The sequence below is a fragment of the Zonotrichia leucophrys genome, chromosome 4 (assembly GCF_028769735.1).
Source record: "Zonotrichia leucophrys gambelii isolate GWCS_2022_RI chromosome 4, RI_Zleu_2.0, whole genome shotgun sequence".
NCBI lineage: Eukaryota > Metazoa > Chordata > Aves > Passeriformes > Passerellidae > Zonotrichia > Zonotrichia leucophrys.
The window spans coordinates 55185118-55201339 of record NC_088173.1 but is presented as its reverse complement, the minus strand read 5'-3'; the positions used below and the strand labels follow the sequence as shown (position 1 = coordinate 55201339).

At 37.4% G+C, this 16222-nt stretch overlaps 1 protein-coding gene across 1 annotated transcript; it reads right to left on the bottom strand.

The window, feature by feature from the left end:
* Positions 1–6501: 6501 nt before the first annotated feature.
* LYAR (Ly1 antibody reactive) lies at positions 6502–16202 on the bottom strand. The gene is made up of 9 exons (XM_064712406.1): positions 16123–16202; positions 15357–15524; positions 14934–15048; positions 12902–13009; positions 11440–11523; positions 9037–9373; positions 8665–8769; positions 7707–7792; positions 6502–7390 (listed from the first exon to the last, which is right to left on the bottom strand). The coding sequence occupies exons 2-9, from the start codon at positions 15476–15478 to the stop codon at positions 7256–7258; spliced, it is 1092 nt and encodes a 363-aa protein (XP_064568476.1). The 5' UTR covers positions 15479–15524; positions 16123–16202; the 3' UTR covers positions 6502–7255.
* Between the last annotated feature and the right edge of the window lie 20 nt (positions 16203–16222).

Here is a 16222-nt window from a genome sequence, read left to right as displayed (position 1 = left end):
TGCACTTTCTTTGCAAAAGCTATTCATAGGATATATCTTTGATTTGAACATAGCAATTAAATAAATATGTATGCTTGGAAAGGCTAAGATCCGTCAGTGTTGTTAAACTGAACACTTCTGTTTACCTACAGAGTAGGTATTGTGCAAAGAGCTGAAATAAGAGCTTCCTTCCTGGGCTCACTATTGACCTTAACTGAGACCACTCATGTTCTGTGTTTGTAGAGCTGAGATGTTTTCTGTGATCTTTTCACAGTGCTTCTCTGATTCAGAAATTATTAATCTGCCAAAGAATAGATAGTGATCAGGAGCTGAACCGAGACTGTCACAAAATGAACAACATAATTAACAAAGCATCTAATCAGCGGTCCTGTTATGGATAATTAATTCTTCCAAGTTAATGTTTAACAATACTCTCATGAAAGTTAAAAGTATTTTAAAATGTGATGCTTGATGTGATAACTTTAGTTAAAAGTCTGTGAAATAAATTTGTGAATTTGAAGTTTCCATGAAAGAAATGTACAAAGGGCAGAGCATGCAGAAATTTTTTTGTGAACTATAATCCCGGACTCTCACATAATGTGATTCAGTTTCCACATCTTGGGAACTGAATTCAACACCTTCACATTATTTTAAGTAGAAAATAATGCTATGTATGTTAGTTGAATGTCTTTAAATATTCAGGTTTTTTGGTTATAAGCTGAATTTTGGAATCTATTTGGATATTTTGAATTTCATTTTCTTATTGCTCACTGAATATTTGCTGCTTAGTGGCTAGTTGGTTATATGTTAATTTACAATTCTTAATGGCACACAAATGTGGTAGCTTTTTTGTGTCTCTTGACCAGGTAGATATAAAATTTAGAATTTGAATTCCCAGTTAAATTCTCACTTTTAGGAAGTCAGATTAGTTTTCTAATATTCCAGCCAATTTTCATAGCTTTTTCCCTATTACAGAAATCAAAAGCTAAATTAGCCCAAATGTTATCTGTTCACAAAACACCTGACTGAAATTTTCTTCATTTCATATCCAAGTGGGGTGGCTCCTTCCTTTGTTAATTTTTAGCTGAAGTAGGTTGGATACAATATAGATTTTTTTTTCATTTTGAGGAATAAAATAATAGTGCTATAATAATCTGTGCTTTCTGTTCACAAACTAAATAAAGTCAGCAGTAATCTGCTGCTTACCTTCCACTATCAGGAGTAAAAGATTGGATGGGTAGAGATTCTCAATCCTTTCTGAACCTTGTCCTTGGACTGAAGTATTGTGCATCTTCTCTTACACTGGGTGAAAAAGTAAATACATTGTCTGACTCATCTAGGTAACAAAAAAGCCTCCAAATAGTACAAACAATTCCCCTGCTTTCATCTTGCATTCTTTTAACTATTTTAAATTGAGTACAATGGAAAAGGACTTAAAAGCATTTGGTGTGAATAACTTAATGCAGATCTGAAAAACAACTGCCGGGTAAAACTCTATTGACTCTGAATGCAGTCCATATACAAACTCCTGAACTCAAGCTGAATTCTCATGCGAGTATTAAATTGCAGTGCAGCCTTGGATTGACCCTTTAGGAAGGAAACAATACATAGAATAGTGTGCTTGATACCAAGAAGGCTCTATATTTAAGCCTGCAAGCATTTGAACTTCATGAAGAAAAAGAAAGCAGAAAAGATAAAGGCAGTTTAAAAGGTGAAGAGGGCATCTAGAAGTACAGAAGAAAATGCACCACATGAAGACATCTAATTTATGTAGGTATGTTATTCCTCACCTTGAAAGTTGTCAGCGAATTACAAAAAAAATAGCTGATGTGAAGTATTTATTTGATAGAAGACCATCTTCGCCCTCAGTTATCCTGATTAGAGATGTTAGATACCTTTAGGGTTCGACACTTGCCTTTTTATAATCAGCATTTGAAAGATAAGAGGACTGTTCTGTTCTTTCCATCTTTAACTGCAAACAAAACCAAAATACTTATCCAAATTTATCCAAAACTCATCCTATTTATCAAAAATAAATCTGTATAAAACATTCTCCTACAAGTAGCTAAGTAAATTTTTTTACTCTCTCCCTTCTAAACCGTTTGTTTAGTTTCATTTAACTATGCTTACTTTCTTGAGGGGGTACAATGGCTCTCAAAATGTTTTCCCAAGACTACCGTTTAATGATACAAAGCACTTGGCAGCAATACTCCAGCTATAATTGTTCTTGACTACTCAATCCCTAGTAGTGGTATATAATACCTCTCAGTTTGAGGATTTGATCCGGTTTTAAAAGCCTGCAAAAATGCAGGGGGTGGTGGAGAGGCAAAAACAAATGGCCAGATGTGGGAGAGTGGGAAAGAGTGGGACTTACTGAAACCGATTTCTTTACTTAGGAAAAAATCTGTGCAACCATGCATCTGTAACAATATGAAAAGAACTTCATTCTTAGGGCATTTAGGAACATCCTAAAGTATGTTTTTTGAATACTGAATGTCAGATCTAATTCACACAGGAAAAAACTATCAGTTGTGGGAATGGGCATTCAAGTGTATCATTCAACATTTACTGCACAGAAGTATTAGTCTCTCTTGGTGTGACACTTTATTTCTCTGTTGGTGGAGGTTAGCATTATTTTAGGCTGTGATAGAATTTTAACTGGTTTTGGAGATGTCTAGTGTCACCACTGCTTGTGTTTTGACTGATGTACTAAAGCAGTGGTTCTCTCTGTTAACTAGATTGGAGAGTACAGTTCAGCATAGCAACATCTCCTTGCTGTGTATTGTGGGATTCAGCTCATGCTGTTTCTGTGGAGTCTTGAAAAAAAAACCAAAACAAATCAAAGCTCTTACATCTCTTACATGCTTCATTCACAGTGAAGGTTTTCTTTGTGTCCTTCACAGTCTATTATCACTTACATATTCTGTAGGGTCAATTTGTCATGTATTTTGAACAGGTATTGTAATTAATTGGACAACAGAGTTAGAAGGAACACAGACTGAGTATTAAACTGTCCAAGACAGACAGGAAGAGAAAGATGTTTCCTTTTATAAAGACTGAATTCAGCAATTTGAATTTTTGGCTGGAGGATGATTGCAAAATTCCCATTACTGTTCTGGCTAATCTGCATAACATAAACAGCTCTTAAGAACATCAGCTGAGCTAATTTTTTTTCTTCTCATGGAAAACTTACCCAGTGCTAACCTCTGGAACAACTTCTGGTACTGAAAGTTCACCAAAAAAAAAGCTGAAACTTTCAAAGGCATAACACCTGGAACAAAACTGTAGGAGCAAGAAGCAGGAGGAAAGACATTTTCATGGTATAAGACATGGTAAGAAAGAACAATCTAGGAGAAAATTCTGGTCCTGTCTCATCCACAGAAAACATGAGCCTTTGTCATGTATGGATACTGTACCATGTCAATAGGTGTGTATTCCTTCTGGAATTACTTCTCATCAAGAGAAAAGGTCAGCAGAAGGGCAAAAAATTAGAGTACAAAGGTGCACTTAGTGCTTTGAGTTTATACATTAATGGCTGGATGGTGGAAGTTCATTTTGTGGCTACTTCAAGGAACAGAAGCGTGGTTTGAGCCGTCTGCAATGCAGGCAGAATTCTGGTTTTTTATTCTGGTTCTTTTCTTTGTCACCTAAGTGAGATGCAGTGTTCTGAATACTTTCAAGAGGATTTCATGCTGCCTGAGAGAAAGATCCCATTATGTTTAAAAGTACCTTTTTTTTCTGGTAAACCAAGTGTATGTGAGTTGAGCTTGACTGTAATCGGGCCTTAATTAGGCTTTTTATACTAATTTGGTATTAATGCATTCCACATAGAAGTTTGAGAAGAGAGGTTTAATGGGTGGGCAGGCATCAAGACATAATTTCTGGTTTTCTGTTACTTTCAAGTAGTTTCAGGAACTATGAAACTACTTCTGTTGGAAGCCAGTATTTTACTGCTGCTGTAGCTGAGGTATGAATTTGTGCAGCAAGAGCAGTTTCTACTAAAAGATTCTAATGAGAAGGGCAAAACACACAAAAGACTGGACAATTCTAAATCTTCTAGAATAAATTTAAAAAGATAAACAAAAGATGCCTTTGGAAAGGACTAAGATCTATGATCTGCAATCTTGAAGAAAAAACTCCAATCTAAGCAAAAAGCTTGGAAGGTTTTTTAGCCTTTGCTGTCTGAGAGCATAAAAGCATGAGGATTCAGGTGCAAAAAGAATTACATCCAAGAATTGGAAAGAGAAGCAGTAGATTACCAGGGGTAAAAGAAACTGTATCTTAAAAGTATAAAGGAAAGTTACTAGTAAAACTTCCTCTAGTCCAAGTGGAATTTAGAATTCAATATAAAGTAACACTTCCTGTAAAAGTACTAATGGGAAACATAATATGCAGCTTTTCTTGGCTGACAGAGCAGAAAAGAAACTTAGAGGATTTATTCCTGTTTTTTTCTTAAAGGCTAATCTGGGAGAAGAAAGGGGTAAATGTTGAATATATTGACTGAGATATCTTGTAACCTGTGAACACAGCTCAATGTACAGAACAATATGCCTTTTTTCACTTATCTTGCACAAAAACTTTAATATTTGCTCTCTTATTTCCTTAATAAGGGTGAGTGTTACAGCCTTAAAAGTTTCTAAATGAAATCATGTATTGGGTCTCTGTATCCTGTGGTCATCAGCTATGAGCCACTACTCATGTAGGGCTCTGACTACATTGTCCTGATGCAATTGGATTATAGCACCAGGTGGGAGGATCAGTTTTCACTGGAGAAAGAATGAACTACTCTAATGCACCAGGACAGTGGAGGGCTGAGCACAACAAATAAGTAGCTGTCCTTTGAAGCTTTTTTCTTCCACTGATTAAAGTCCCTGCTTAAGTGCTTATGCTATAGTTATAATGAAAGCTACTAGCTTTAAACAATTTTCTAATTTCTCCCTTCCTCACCCTGCCACAAAGACACTCACTTTTCAATACAATATTTTAGAAAAGAAAATTTTAACAATAAGGTGTAATTATGGAGCTATGTTATGCTGTTTAGAAAATCACTAAAACATATTCTGGATTAAAAAAATACTGGTAAACATGCTGCTTAATTATTGAATAGAAATTAGAGAAGTCCTGCTGGTTTTCTGTCTTCTTGAAGGATTCTCAATGATCTCTGAGGGATTATGCCTCCCTCTGAAACAATTACCACCAAATTTGAAGTAAATTCAATCTGATCAAGACATCATTATTTGCAAGGAGTAAATTAAAGTCCAGATCTGTTGCAAGGGGAAAAGTCAAATTCAATCTTCTTGAGTACTTCATTAATTGTCTAATGAAAAACATCTAAGTCTGGGATTTTTTTCACTGCAGAGCTGCATGTCAATAATGCAACTATGCATGGACTGGAGTACCACTTGGAGCCTTCTACAATTAAAGGCATAGACTCATCTACCATACTAAATGTTACTTAGCATATTTCATTACATATTACAGATATGACCATACTGCAGTATTCCCAGGAACACCCAGAAAGAAAAATATGCCTACAAAGCATACTGCCCCCCCTCTTTCTGCCAACAGAGCAGGAAAGGTAATACTGCAGCAACACACACTGAGGTTTTGCTATTGTAATTATAACAGGGCTTACTTGCAACAAACTTCCACTAATGACTGACAAATAGAGGCAAGCATTAGATTCATGTGTGCCAAAACATGAGGGGAAAAAACTGAACATCAGCTGGTGCTGCTTTACCCTTTACACAGAGAAGGGAATAACAATTTACAGCATGTTTATTACTCCACACAGGCACCACTAATCCAACCATGGCAATGCACAGGGGAGTACACTGTTTGAACCTTGAAGAGTGATAACAGTTAAAGCAGGAAAGCAAATTACAAGGTCACATCCTACTCTGACAGATCTTCTGCATACTGTTGATTTGATATTCCTTATTCCCAGCTTTCAGCTGAACCATGATGTTTGAATACTTAACCTGCTGCTTTGCTTCATTCAATGATCACTGCAGTAAACCCTGAGCATCAGACACCAGAACTCTGCAATGACAGGAGCCAAGATTCTGCTTATCTGTTAGACTGAATAAAAACAACTGTTGCATAGCTTCAACAAACAACTAACACCTTAAATTCATTATGTCCTTTCTTGCAACCTTTACAGTAAGACAAATATGTACTCAAAAAAACTGAACCCAGTGTATAACAGTTAATTTTTAGTATTTATACCTTTAATATAGTTAATATTTCTATAAGTTCAGATATTTTTACTATGGAGTTTTATAGAAGTGTACCTGCTTGAAACCACTAAGCAGTTTTTAAAAACACCATATGACTGAGTGCTTTATAATGCTGTTTTTAACAGAGTATATCATAATAGGAAACTTCCTACATGGAAGTAATTTTGCCCTTAAGTAAAAATCTACAAAACTTCAGGCAGCTCTGTCTCTTACATACCTGTAACATTTCTAGCCTAGCTACATTGTTTTGGTGACAGCAATACAACAGCCTCTTCAAAGCATGCATAATTTGTGGATTTATTATGCAATTATAAAGTGACAAGATTCATTATATTTAAGCTTGTATTTTAAAGCAATCTATTTCATCAGTCAATTTTCAGTCCATGTAACCACTTCTATTGAAGTCTGTTGCATTACTAATCAAGACTTTCAGTAGCAATGCATATACTGATAACTTTAGATTTTCACTGAATGTGCAATATTGCATACACAAATCTGACACTTTATTTATGCATTTTACAACACAGAATCAACAGTTTATTAAAGGCTGCATACACTATCCACAGGGCATAAAAGGGGTATCAGTCATACCACTTTGAGTTTTAGCATAACAAAATATTTATTCCACAGTGGGTTTCTGAATATGAAAATCCTATTTGCTTTGAAAAACATTTCCTGCAAAAAGCCACACAACCCAGGTCCTGAAAAACATTCATGCCTATAAATTATATTCATTACTGGGAGAACTTTAATACAATAGGCCAGCAATGATTTTCAATGCCTCTTAAAACCTGTACCAAAAATATACATTTTCCATAAAATCAAAAAATAAAATATCTGAAAAAGGTTCTGTGATAAATCTAGAAAAAGGGCAGGGATCCAGTATTAAAAGTTAAATTCTGCTTTCACATACACAATTCAAATTGATACCAATGCATAGTATTTGTACAGCTGACAGAAGAGTATCACTCCATCTGCAAGATTAAAATGCAACAGCTATGCAAAGTACTTTATTTCACAAGCAGTATGCAAACTGTTTATTTCACAAGTTTCACTTTGTCCTTTAGAACTCTAAATTTAGGATTGTTATTCACTTTCTTATTGAATATGGCCAGAATGTCCTCTTCTGTTTTGTGACGTTCACCAGCTACTGCATAATATTGAGCTATCACCTGCACAAGGACAGAGAAAAGGTTTTTAGTCTGTGAAGATAATTCCATTGTAAGCAATAATACATTTACATTACTGCATAAAAAGTGCCATGGAAGCTATTGTGCTATTATTCCTTTCCAGAACTAGCACTGAATTTCTTGTGTAATTCAGTAAGCAATAAAAAACCTGTCCTTCAGCTGACATTCTGTTAATTGATATCCCTCTAAAAATGTTGAACTTTTTGTTTATGCAATCTAGAATTTTCTGAGCTTCAGCATTACACAAATAAATTCACACGACCATAGGAGACTAAAAAAAACTCATGTTGTACAGTACCTTTTTTCTCAGTTTCTTAATTGAAATTTCATTGTCTGGAGCCTGTTTCAGAACTGCTTTGATGGTTCCCTTCCAGTTGAATTTACCTAGGAAATAAATAGGTGGACAACACTGTTAGTGAAAGGAGGTATTCTGGGTCTTCTTCTCTGCTAGTAACCAGCCATCAATCTCCTAATTTTGGAATCAGTTTGGCTACCACAACAGTTGTTAACTGACTGAACCTACAACAGGAGGGTGTCTTAAGCATAAAAGTCATCAGCTGTTCCTGAATATAAAATGGAATACAGATGAAGAATCAACACAGTACTTGAACAACAGGGGTCACAATTGTTTTTACTTAACTCGTGCACTTCAGCCATTAAGCAGAAACTCTTAAATAACGCAGGGATAGTTAAGATCCTGTCTCTTCACACTTAAATCACAAGCAGTCAAATTTGACCATACCACCTTCAGAGGTCATTAATTGGTAGTTTCCAAATAAATGATCTGTATGTTCAAACACAGTCAGAGCATGATAGGTGACAGGCAGAAGTAGGTTTATCTAAGCATAAACTAAGGTCCAACGTATCTGAAGTCCAATTTATGATTCACTGAGCAAAAACGGGGATATGAGATACCAAGAGGTCTAAGAGTTGTTACCCTTTTTGTTGTGCTGTCTAATGGGCATGGCAGCAGGGAAAGAGACCCACTGTGGTGAAACCTTAGTGTCCACTGGAATCAAGCACAGTCAAAGGCTGCCAGCACAGCACAAACAACAAATTAGAGAAGTAATTCATTATCAGGTGTTAAGAATAGCAAAGGCTACTTACTCTGGAACAGATGTGCATGCTGAATATACACACATTCATGTATGCTGAGGCACAATTTATATCATGGCTTGCTACAGAAGCTGTGTTTATAGCATTGTGTCTTTTCCAGAATAGTTTTGTAACAATCTAAATTGTTCCTTTAAAAATACCTTTATCTGTTCCCACATTTTCTTCATTGTCATTGACGTCTTCTGTTTCCATGTCTTCTGAAATGCTTTCAGTTTTCATTCTCTTTGTTTTGGTATGAGGTTCCTCTAGAGATGGAATTGGACAAAACATACACAAGAAAGATTTAAAATGAGAAATTCTGACATGACTTAAGTTTTTGTTCTTTTAACATGAGTTTATATTTGCAAAGTGGTTTAGGTTTTATAAAATAAATGTACAGTCATTGTTAAAAATAATCTAATTTGTATATCTTATGCACTACTTCAAAATTCTACTTAGGTAGTTTATTGAGCTGTGGAATTGAGAAAAAGCCTCTTCAAAACAAACATGAATATAAATTGTATGATGGATACCTTCTACATGTTTATGTTTGCGTTTCTTTACATGTGTTTCCTCTTCTGTTTCACTGTGATTGCCATTTCCATTTATTTCACATTCATCCTCCACACTCTCTTTTCCTTTTTTGGACTTTTTAATCTTTTTTACTTCTTCCTGGTTTTCCAATTTCAGATCTTTTTTCTCCTTCTTTTTATTCTTTTGTCTCTCTTCTTTTCGTTCCCTCTTATTCTTTTTTCTCTCAGTTTTTTCATCTGTAATTCCATTTTCTTCTGCCTTTGTATTTTCCCCAGTTTCTGCAGGCTGCTGCTCTTCCTTCTGTTGCGGTTTGTCTTGTTCCTTTTCATTTGAAGTCTTTTGTTGAAAGAAAGATAATTACAGTTTTCAAATGTGCTTTTTGACATTGCAACTTTCCTCTACTAGATCACTGGTAACTGTTCACAACACTGATATCCTGAAATAATTTCAATTGCTCGCATATGATGTTACCAGTTACCTGAGAAGCAGCACCAACGAACTAATGTGCCTGATGCTTTTAACTTAACAGACTAAATGCTAATGAACATCACAGGAGAAATATTATCTTACAATATATGTAATTCCTAGTTGAAGTAAGTGTCTACTGTGTTTTAAATTATTTGTTAAATGTAATTAAGGAAATGACAGCTCTTTAATTTACACAAACAAAACTACAGCACATTACAGCAAGATGCAGAACTTATTCCCAAATACACAGCCCTTGAGTAATAATCTCTTTTGCCATCCTGTCTTGGATGTGTCTGGGACAACAAACCATTATGACATGATGCTAAAAAAGGCATTCCTGCTTGAGAATTTCAATCAAGTATATACACTTCAAGGTATGTGTGGAGAGCCTAGTTCAAACATGGCTTAAAGAAAGAGGCCATGAAGGTACTCAGCTAAGGGAAAAATGAAAGGCAGCTGTAAAGCAGCAGTTCCCAGGCTTGATTCTGTAAATAATTAAGGTTCTCAGACACCTTTTATATAAACAACAAGATTCTCAGACCGTTTTCTCAAAAACAGGCAGATATCCTGTCCTTGGCTGCTCTGGGAACAGATGGCCGTTCTGGGAACAGATATAAAGGTTTTGAGAACTTTTCATATCATGGTGAGAACACTGATCTTGATTTCAATAAACAAACTTCAGGTATTGTAAACAAAAGGAGGAGCTGAAGTTTTCTCTACAGCCTATTGGGAGCTCAGATTTTGCAATATACATAAAGTGAATTAACACTGTTATAAAAAGTGCCTGGTTGATCAATAAATCGGAGTCGATGCTGACCCAACAAAGGAGGGTCATCTCCCTTCACTTCAACAGGTATGTATTACCAATCATATCTTAAGATCTTTTTAAGATTTCTTAAAGGTGAATTGAAATGCTGTGTTATATATTTTATTTTAATGCTATGCTCTATGAACAGTAATTGTTTACATTTGTGTTTAAATAAAAGGTTTTTAGATTGAAGACCTTTTATAAATTAGTGTAAGTCAAGGGAGAACTGCTTATGACTTTAGTGAAGTTGTATAAAGTCAGTATTAATGCTCCAGCAAAATAGTGTTCAGAATTTATGCTATGTTCCATCCTTTAGTAAATGTGCTTCTTTCTTTCCTGGCTCTTACATTTGGATTCCTCAGAAAACTGCAAATAAACTTAACTGGAATCATCGAATCAAAAAATACAAAGCATCATCAACAGGGGATAATGCCAAAGCTTTGCCTACACTCTTCCTCAAAAGAATTTGGGTGAAAGGGGGGAGAGCATCTTTACATCAGCTGAGAAATGAGCTTCTCCAACAGCTTTCAAGTAGCAGCAATACATGCAAACAAACAACACCCTACCAAAACATGCTTAACTATAATGAAATACCAAAGAATTAGGCACTAACAAAAGGTCAGTGACAAAAGAGTGAAGCCACAATTCGGACAAAGGAACGGGAGGAACTTGTGTCACAAACTGGAGGATTTCTCTCCCCACTAATGAACAGGTAAACTATGCGCTTGCAAATTTCTCACTCCAATACACATAAATTTGAGACCAATAAACTCTGAAAGATGTCTTATTCCATCTTAGTGTGTGATAGAAGATTGGAACAAAGATAAAGGCAGAGCTTTTCCCTTTTTTTATAGTAGCATAAATTAGCCTTCTGATTATCATGGCACAATCGTGTCACCACGTCCAAGTTTTCAATCACAGCCTACTCACCCATGAACAACTTCAGCAACAGTTCTGTGCTCCACAAATTAACAATTTAGTCGAGAAATATTACATCATAACATAATCTCCTGGAACTATGGGAGACAATGTTTCCACTAACATATACAAAGGGAGTCTGAAAGGTTTTCCTTCAAACATTTTGGAGTGCATTCCTCTTTTATAATGTACCTCCAGTTACACTTACATTTCTGGTTGCTTCTGAGAAAACACCCCACACCTGATCTTGCAAATTGCTGTCATTAATTCTCAAACTGTTCTTGATCCAATTCTGTGCATAGAAAAAACAATAATAAGTGAAAACATCCTCTGATTTTATTTCTTCATTACAATATAACTGGTTCTTGTTTTTTATTTTTCATTTAAGAATCAAATCACTGCTTTTGTCTAAGATCTGGTTAGAGGTTACTCCTATTAAATCTCTCAAGCCTCTTTGCTAAATTATTTTGTGTAATGTCTAGGAACTGTTAGGAGGCTACACCATATATTTCAATTGCCTCCCCAAGTGGTAAATATATACAAAAGATAATCCTGAAGCTTTTTGATACAAATGGCTATGTTAAGGTCCCACCAAATCTTCTGACCGTTCCCATGAGTTAAAACATTAATGCTCTGATCTTATTGATTTGTGTACTGGACATATGGTCACACTCCTAAATGGATACCTTGGCTTATTACAAGAAAGTATAATTTAAGCAAATAGCTCAATGCAAACATTTCAAAGTTGTTTGGGTTATTGCAGGTGTTCCTGGTGAAAATGAAAATATAGCAGTAAATTATGCTGTTCATGCTATCTGCAAGAGATCAACTTTTAGAAATGTGGAATTCAATATTAAATGTAATGTAAAGATTTTTGCATTGCAATTAAAACCCTAGGAAATGTGTATTAGTAAATTGAAACAATTAACGGCAAAAACTTTTGATCTTCTACTGCAATGTATCTTATCAAAAAGAGAGGCTTCTGGAAAATACTAGTTTTCCTGCTCAGAACATTAATCCTGTAGGGAAACAGTCTAACCCTCAGCTTGCTAGCAGCAATTTCACCACAGCTCTATTAAGTTCTATTTGAGTGCTTTGGAAGCAAGACTGATCTTCTCTCAGCCTCACAATCTGAGGCAAAGAACAGAGAGGGGGGGAAAAAAAGGCCCATTTGTGAGTAATTCTTCACTTATCATAAAATTCTTTACACAGTAAATTCTCCACATCTGTAATTTACTTTAGTGAAGCATGCAGAGCAGGAGAGTGTCAGAATACTGAGTAACCCTCAAAACAGGACCTTGCCTTCAGGAAAAAAACAAAGACAAGGAAATAAGAAATCTTTAAAAGTATGTATAAGAATTTGAGTATTCAATAGAAATAGCAAATAGTAAAAAAAAAAAAAAGGTGTTGAAAACAGAACAAACCTACATACGGAGATTAAGTTTAAAATGCAAGCCTCTGGCTTAATACCTAATTAAACTGGCAGACCAAGAGTCATTTTAAGCAAATTTTACAAACACTGCCTATTGGAAATTCAGTTATTACACAATCTATACAAATGCCCAACTAAGCAATTTGTCCCACCTTTGTTAAAAGAGAGTGGCATTCCCTAAAAAAGTCTATTTTTGTCTTCACTGCACAGATAACTGCAAATCTCTATTAGAACATACCTGAAACTTTACTTTTTTTCTTGGAATGTTATCAAAGGCACGTATTTGCTCCAGAATGTTCCGCACTTTGGGGCTTATGTTGGGCTTCTTCATTACCTCGTGAATTTTCTGAATGAAGAAAAACAGAACTAAATCAGTAAAGCAGCATAAGAATCAAATGGTACATGTCAGGTGTGCAGGTCTGAAATACACTGGGCAGAAATCACCCAGCACCTGAAGCTGGTATAGTCTGCTCATAGGAAATGCTCAAAAAAACATGAGAAAAACACTGACCTTTGGCTCTATCATAGCTCATTAAATATGTCAAAATTATCTATATAAACATTTATACCTATGTAGTAAGCAGAGGTAAGCAGGACTGCTCATCAGTGCTTTCTGATAAGTTACAAACTGTAATAAAAACATTTCCAACTGAAGTAACTGTATCACAGAAGGGATTCTTGCAGCATGAAAAAGACCTGCATTAAGAAAAGCAGCTTTTTGGTTTTGGAGTTAATTATGGAGAAAAATCAGGCTTACTTTTGATGCCACAGCTGACATGCATTTCTTCTGGCAGCAGTGCCAGCTTCAACAAGCATTTATCCCTATATGACAGCTCTGGATATTCCTGTGCTGTGGGTGTCAGCATGAGAGGAGAGAGGTCAGACCAGGGCCCCTTGAACAGCACTGCTGCTCGTGGGGGACAAAGGCTCTGGGCTCCCCAGTTCTTAGAGAGTGCACCACTGGACACTGCAGAGCCTTCCTGTACTTCTGAACACCTGGTGACTGAAAGGCTTGTGAATATGTTAAGACACAGAAAAAGGTGACTGCTAATCCCTCATCCTTCAGTGTCAGAATTACTTGCTATTGAAGGAGGCTACCAATGCTCATAAGCACCAACACTCACATCACGCTGCCTTTACAAATGTCCTCAGTGTTCAATCTCAACAAGAGCACTCATCTCTGACTTTAATGGTATTCATCACATGCTTCAAGCATGCATGTAGCTGAGCACCTTCTTAGGATGTGTTCTACTTGATAGAAACAACAATTCCATGCATAAATGTGATCTAACTTACTACTAATGGGGTTTTAAATATGTGTTTGAGGTTCTTCCAAAACCTTTGAAGTAAAGCCATAAGAGGGTAGATTCTTGTGTAGGACAGAAAATATTTCTATCCATGCTGGAGCTTCTGTTCAACATATTTACAAAATATCTGACAAGAGGACAGAAAATTTTCCCTATGATATGAAGCTATTTAGAATGAGAACTATGAGGATTCCAGAAAGATCTGAAGAAAATGAGTGACTAGGTAATAAAAAGGTGAAATGCCTTCAACACAAATTCACTCAAAGCAAGAAGAAAGGGAAAATCTATCCTAATTTCACATCTAAAATGGCAGACTTTAGTTGACCATTGGAGCTTAGATACAGTATCTCAAGGTTAAAATAGGCAATTCCATGAAAATGCCAGCACAATGATCAGCAGCAGTGTAAAAAAAACAAACAAAAAAAACCACCCAAGAGTAGGTTAACTGACCAATAATAGTTAGAAAGGAATAAAGCACACAGAAAACATAATTATGACACGTGGTAAATCTATGGTTCTCTTATATCTTGAACAGCATTTCACAAGCATACAGTAGAGTGGGAGATTTTAGAAAACCAAAGATCTAATTTACACATGAAGAACAACTGAGCAGGGTAGGATTTTTGAACCTTGAACAAAGAATATGAGATGAGGAGGAGTGCCTGACAGAGGTCTACAAAAGCATAAAGGGCACGAAAGGGATTGACAACTACCAATGTCTCTTTGTATGCAGTTGGGAATGTTACACTAAACCAAACCATTAAGAGATAGATTCAAAACAAAAACCACATTTCTTAACAGGATAAACACATATAACACAAATAAGACCTATTAAGGAAATGCCAGAAGACAGCTGAGGATATTGGTAAAAACAGATCTCTGGCTTGAGCCAGTACAGGTTCTTTTCTATCTTTGATAATTACAGACAATAGTTACTGTAGGTGCATACAGTATAAACCATACCTGAATCCACTCCTGCTGTTTAGCATCTCCTTTGCTAGCTTTGGCTTCAAAGCCTTTCCCACCATATTTCTGGTCTTCACTTACACACTTGATGTGTTCCTTATAGTCATCACCCCTGGGTAGAAGAGATTTTTAACCACAGGTCACTGGCACGCTTCACTCCTCAAACTATGCAACACTTAGCCAACCAACAAGCTAAAGTAATAGATTAATTAAATGAACAGATCATTTAAACCTTATTACTGTCAATGTTTAAATTATTAAAATGTGATGTGCTTAAAGTACATGCTTGTAAGACCACAGGCATTTCTGTCATGCTACAGCTTTCACTGAAAATTTCTGACTTGCATCTCTTGCATTTGTGACAAGAGTGAGCAAGTGAGTCTGCAGAGTGAGCAAAGTAATTTCCCACTCTTTACATACCAGAAATCCTTGCCACAATCCATGCAAGACAGGCACTGACAGTTTCTGCAGATGTTCACATGCTTTTCAACCTGTGCTTTCTTCACGGCTTCTCCACACGCATTGCACGTGAAAACCACCATGTTGGCGAGCGGTCAGGAGCCTCTTCCTTCCCACAGAAGCGCAACTCTAGGAATACAAAAATATTATCTTAATTCACAGCTTGAAAGAAGCACCTGGAGGGCCGAAGCGAAACACACCCGTGCACCCACTGACGGCCAGGGTGAGCAGCGCGGTGCAGAACGTGCAAGAGTTCCTGCCACCTGATGCCCTCCGTGAGCGCAGGGGAGAGCAGTACCGGGAACCAGCAATCCCTGCATCCGCCACGCCAGCAGGGAACCGGTAACCTCCATACCCATCACCCGAACTCGGTAACCCCCGAACCCGGAACCGGTAACCCCCATACCCATCACCCGAACGGAGAAACCACCTGTAACTCCTGCACCGGGGACCCCCGTACCGCCCCACGCCGATACGCGCAGGCGGCGTTCCCGGTCCCGCTCCCTTCCCCTGCGGGACCGCGCCGCTCCATCCCGCACCCCGCAGCTGCACACCGGTGTCGGCCGGGCCCCGCCGAGCAGTAACGCTGAGGGGTGACCGGGCCGCACGGCTTGGGAAACCCGCCGTGGCCGCCAGCCGAGCTCCTGGGCGGCAGCAGCCGTGCCGTGCCATGCTGTGCCGCTCCCGTTCCCGTTCTCCTCCCGCTCCCATTCCTCTTCCCCCGCACCTCAGCAGCGGCCGCCGCCGCCCCGCGCGGCACGTGCCGCACCGGCCCCTCCGGCCACGCCGCCTCGCGCCTGCGCTGCCGCCGCCCCGCGCACCGGAAC

Excerpts from the sequence above, each read along its gene's own strand:
- LYAR (XM_064712406.1), bottom strand. The coding sequence starts at position 15,478 with ATGGTGGTTTTCACGTGCAATGCGTGTGGAGAAGCCGTGAAGAAAGCA. Across the intron at positions 11,524-12,901 it reads GAAAAAAAGTAAAGTTTCAG|AATTGGATCAAGAACAGTTT; the intron begins GTATGTTCTAAT and ends TTCTATGCACAG. Across the intron at positions 7,793-8,664 it reads AAATGTGGGAACAGATAAAG|GTAAATTCAACTGGAAGGGA; the intron begins GTATTTTTAAAG and ends TTTATTTCCTAG.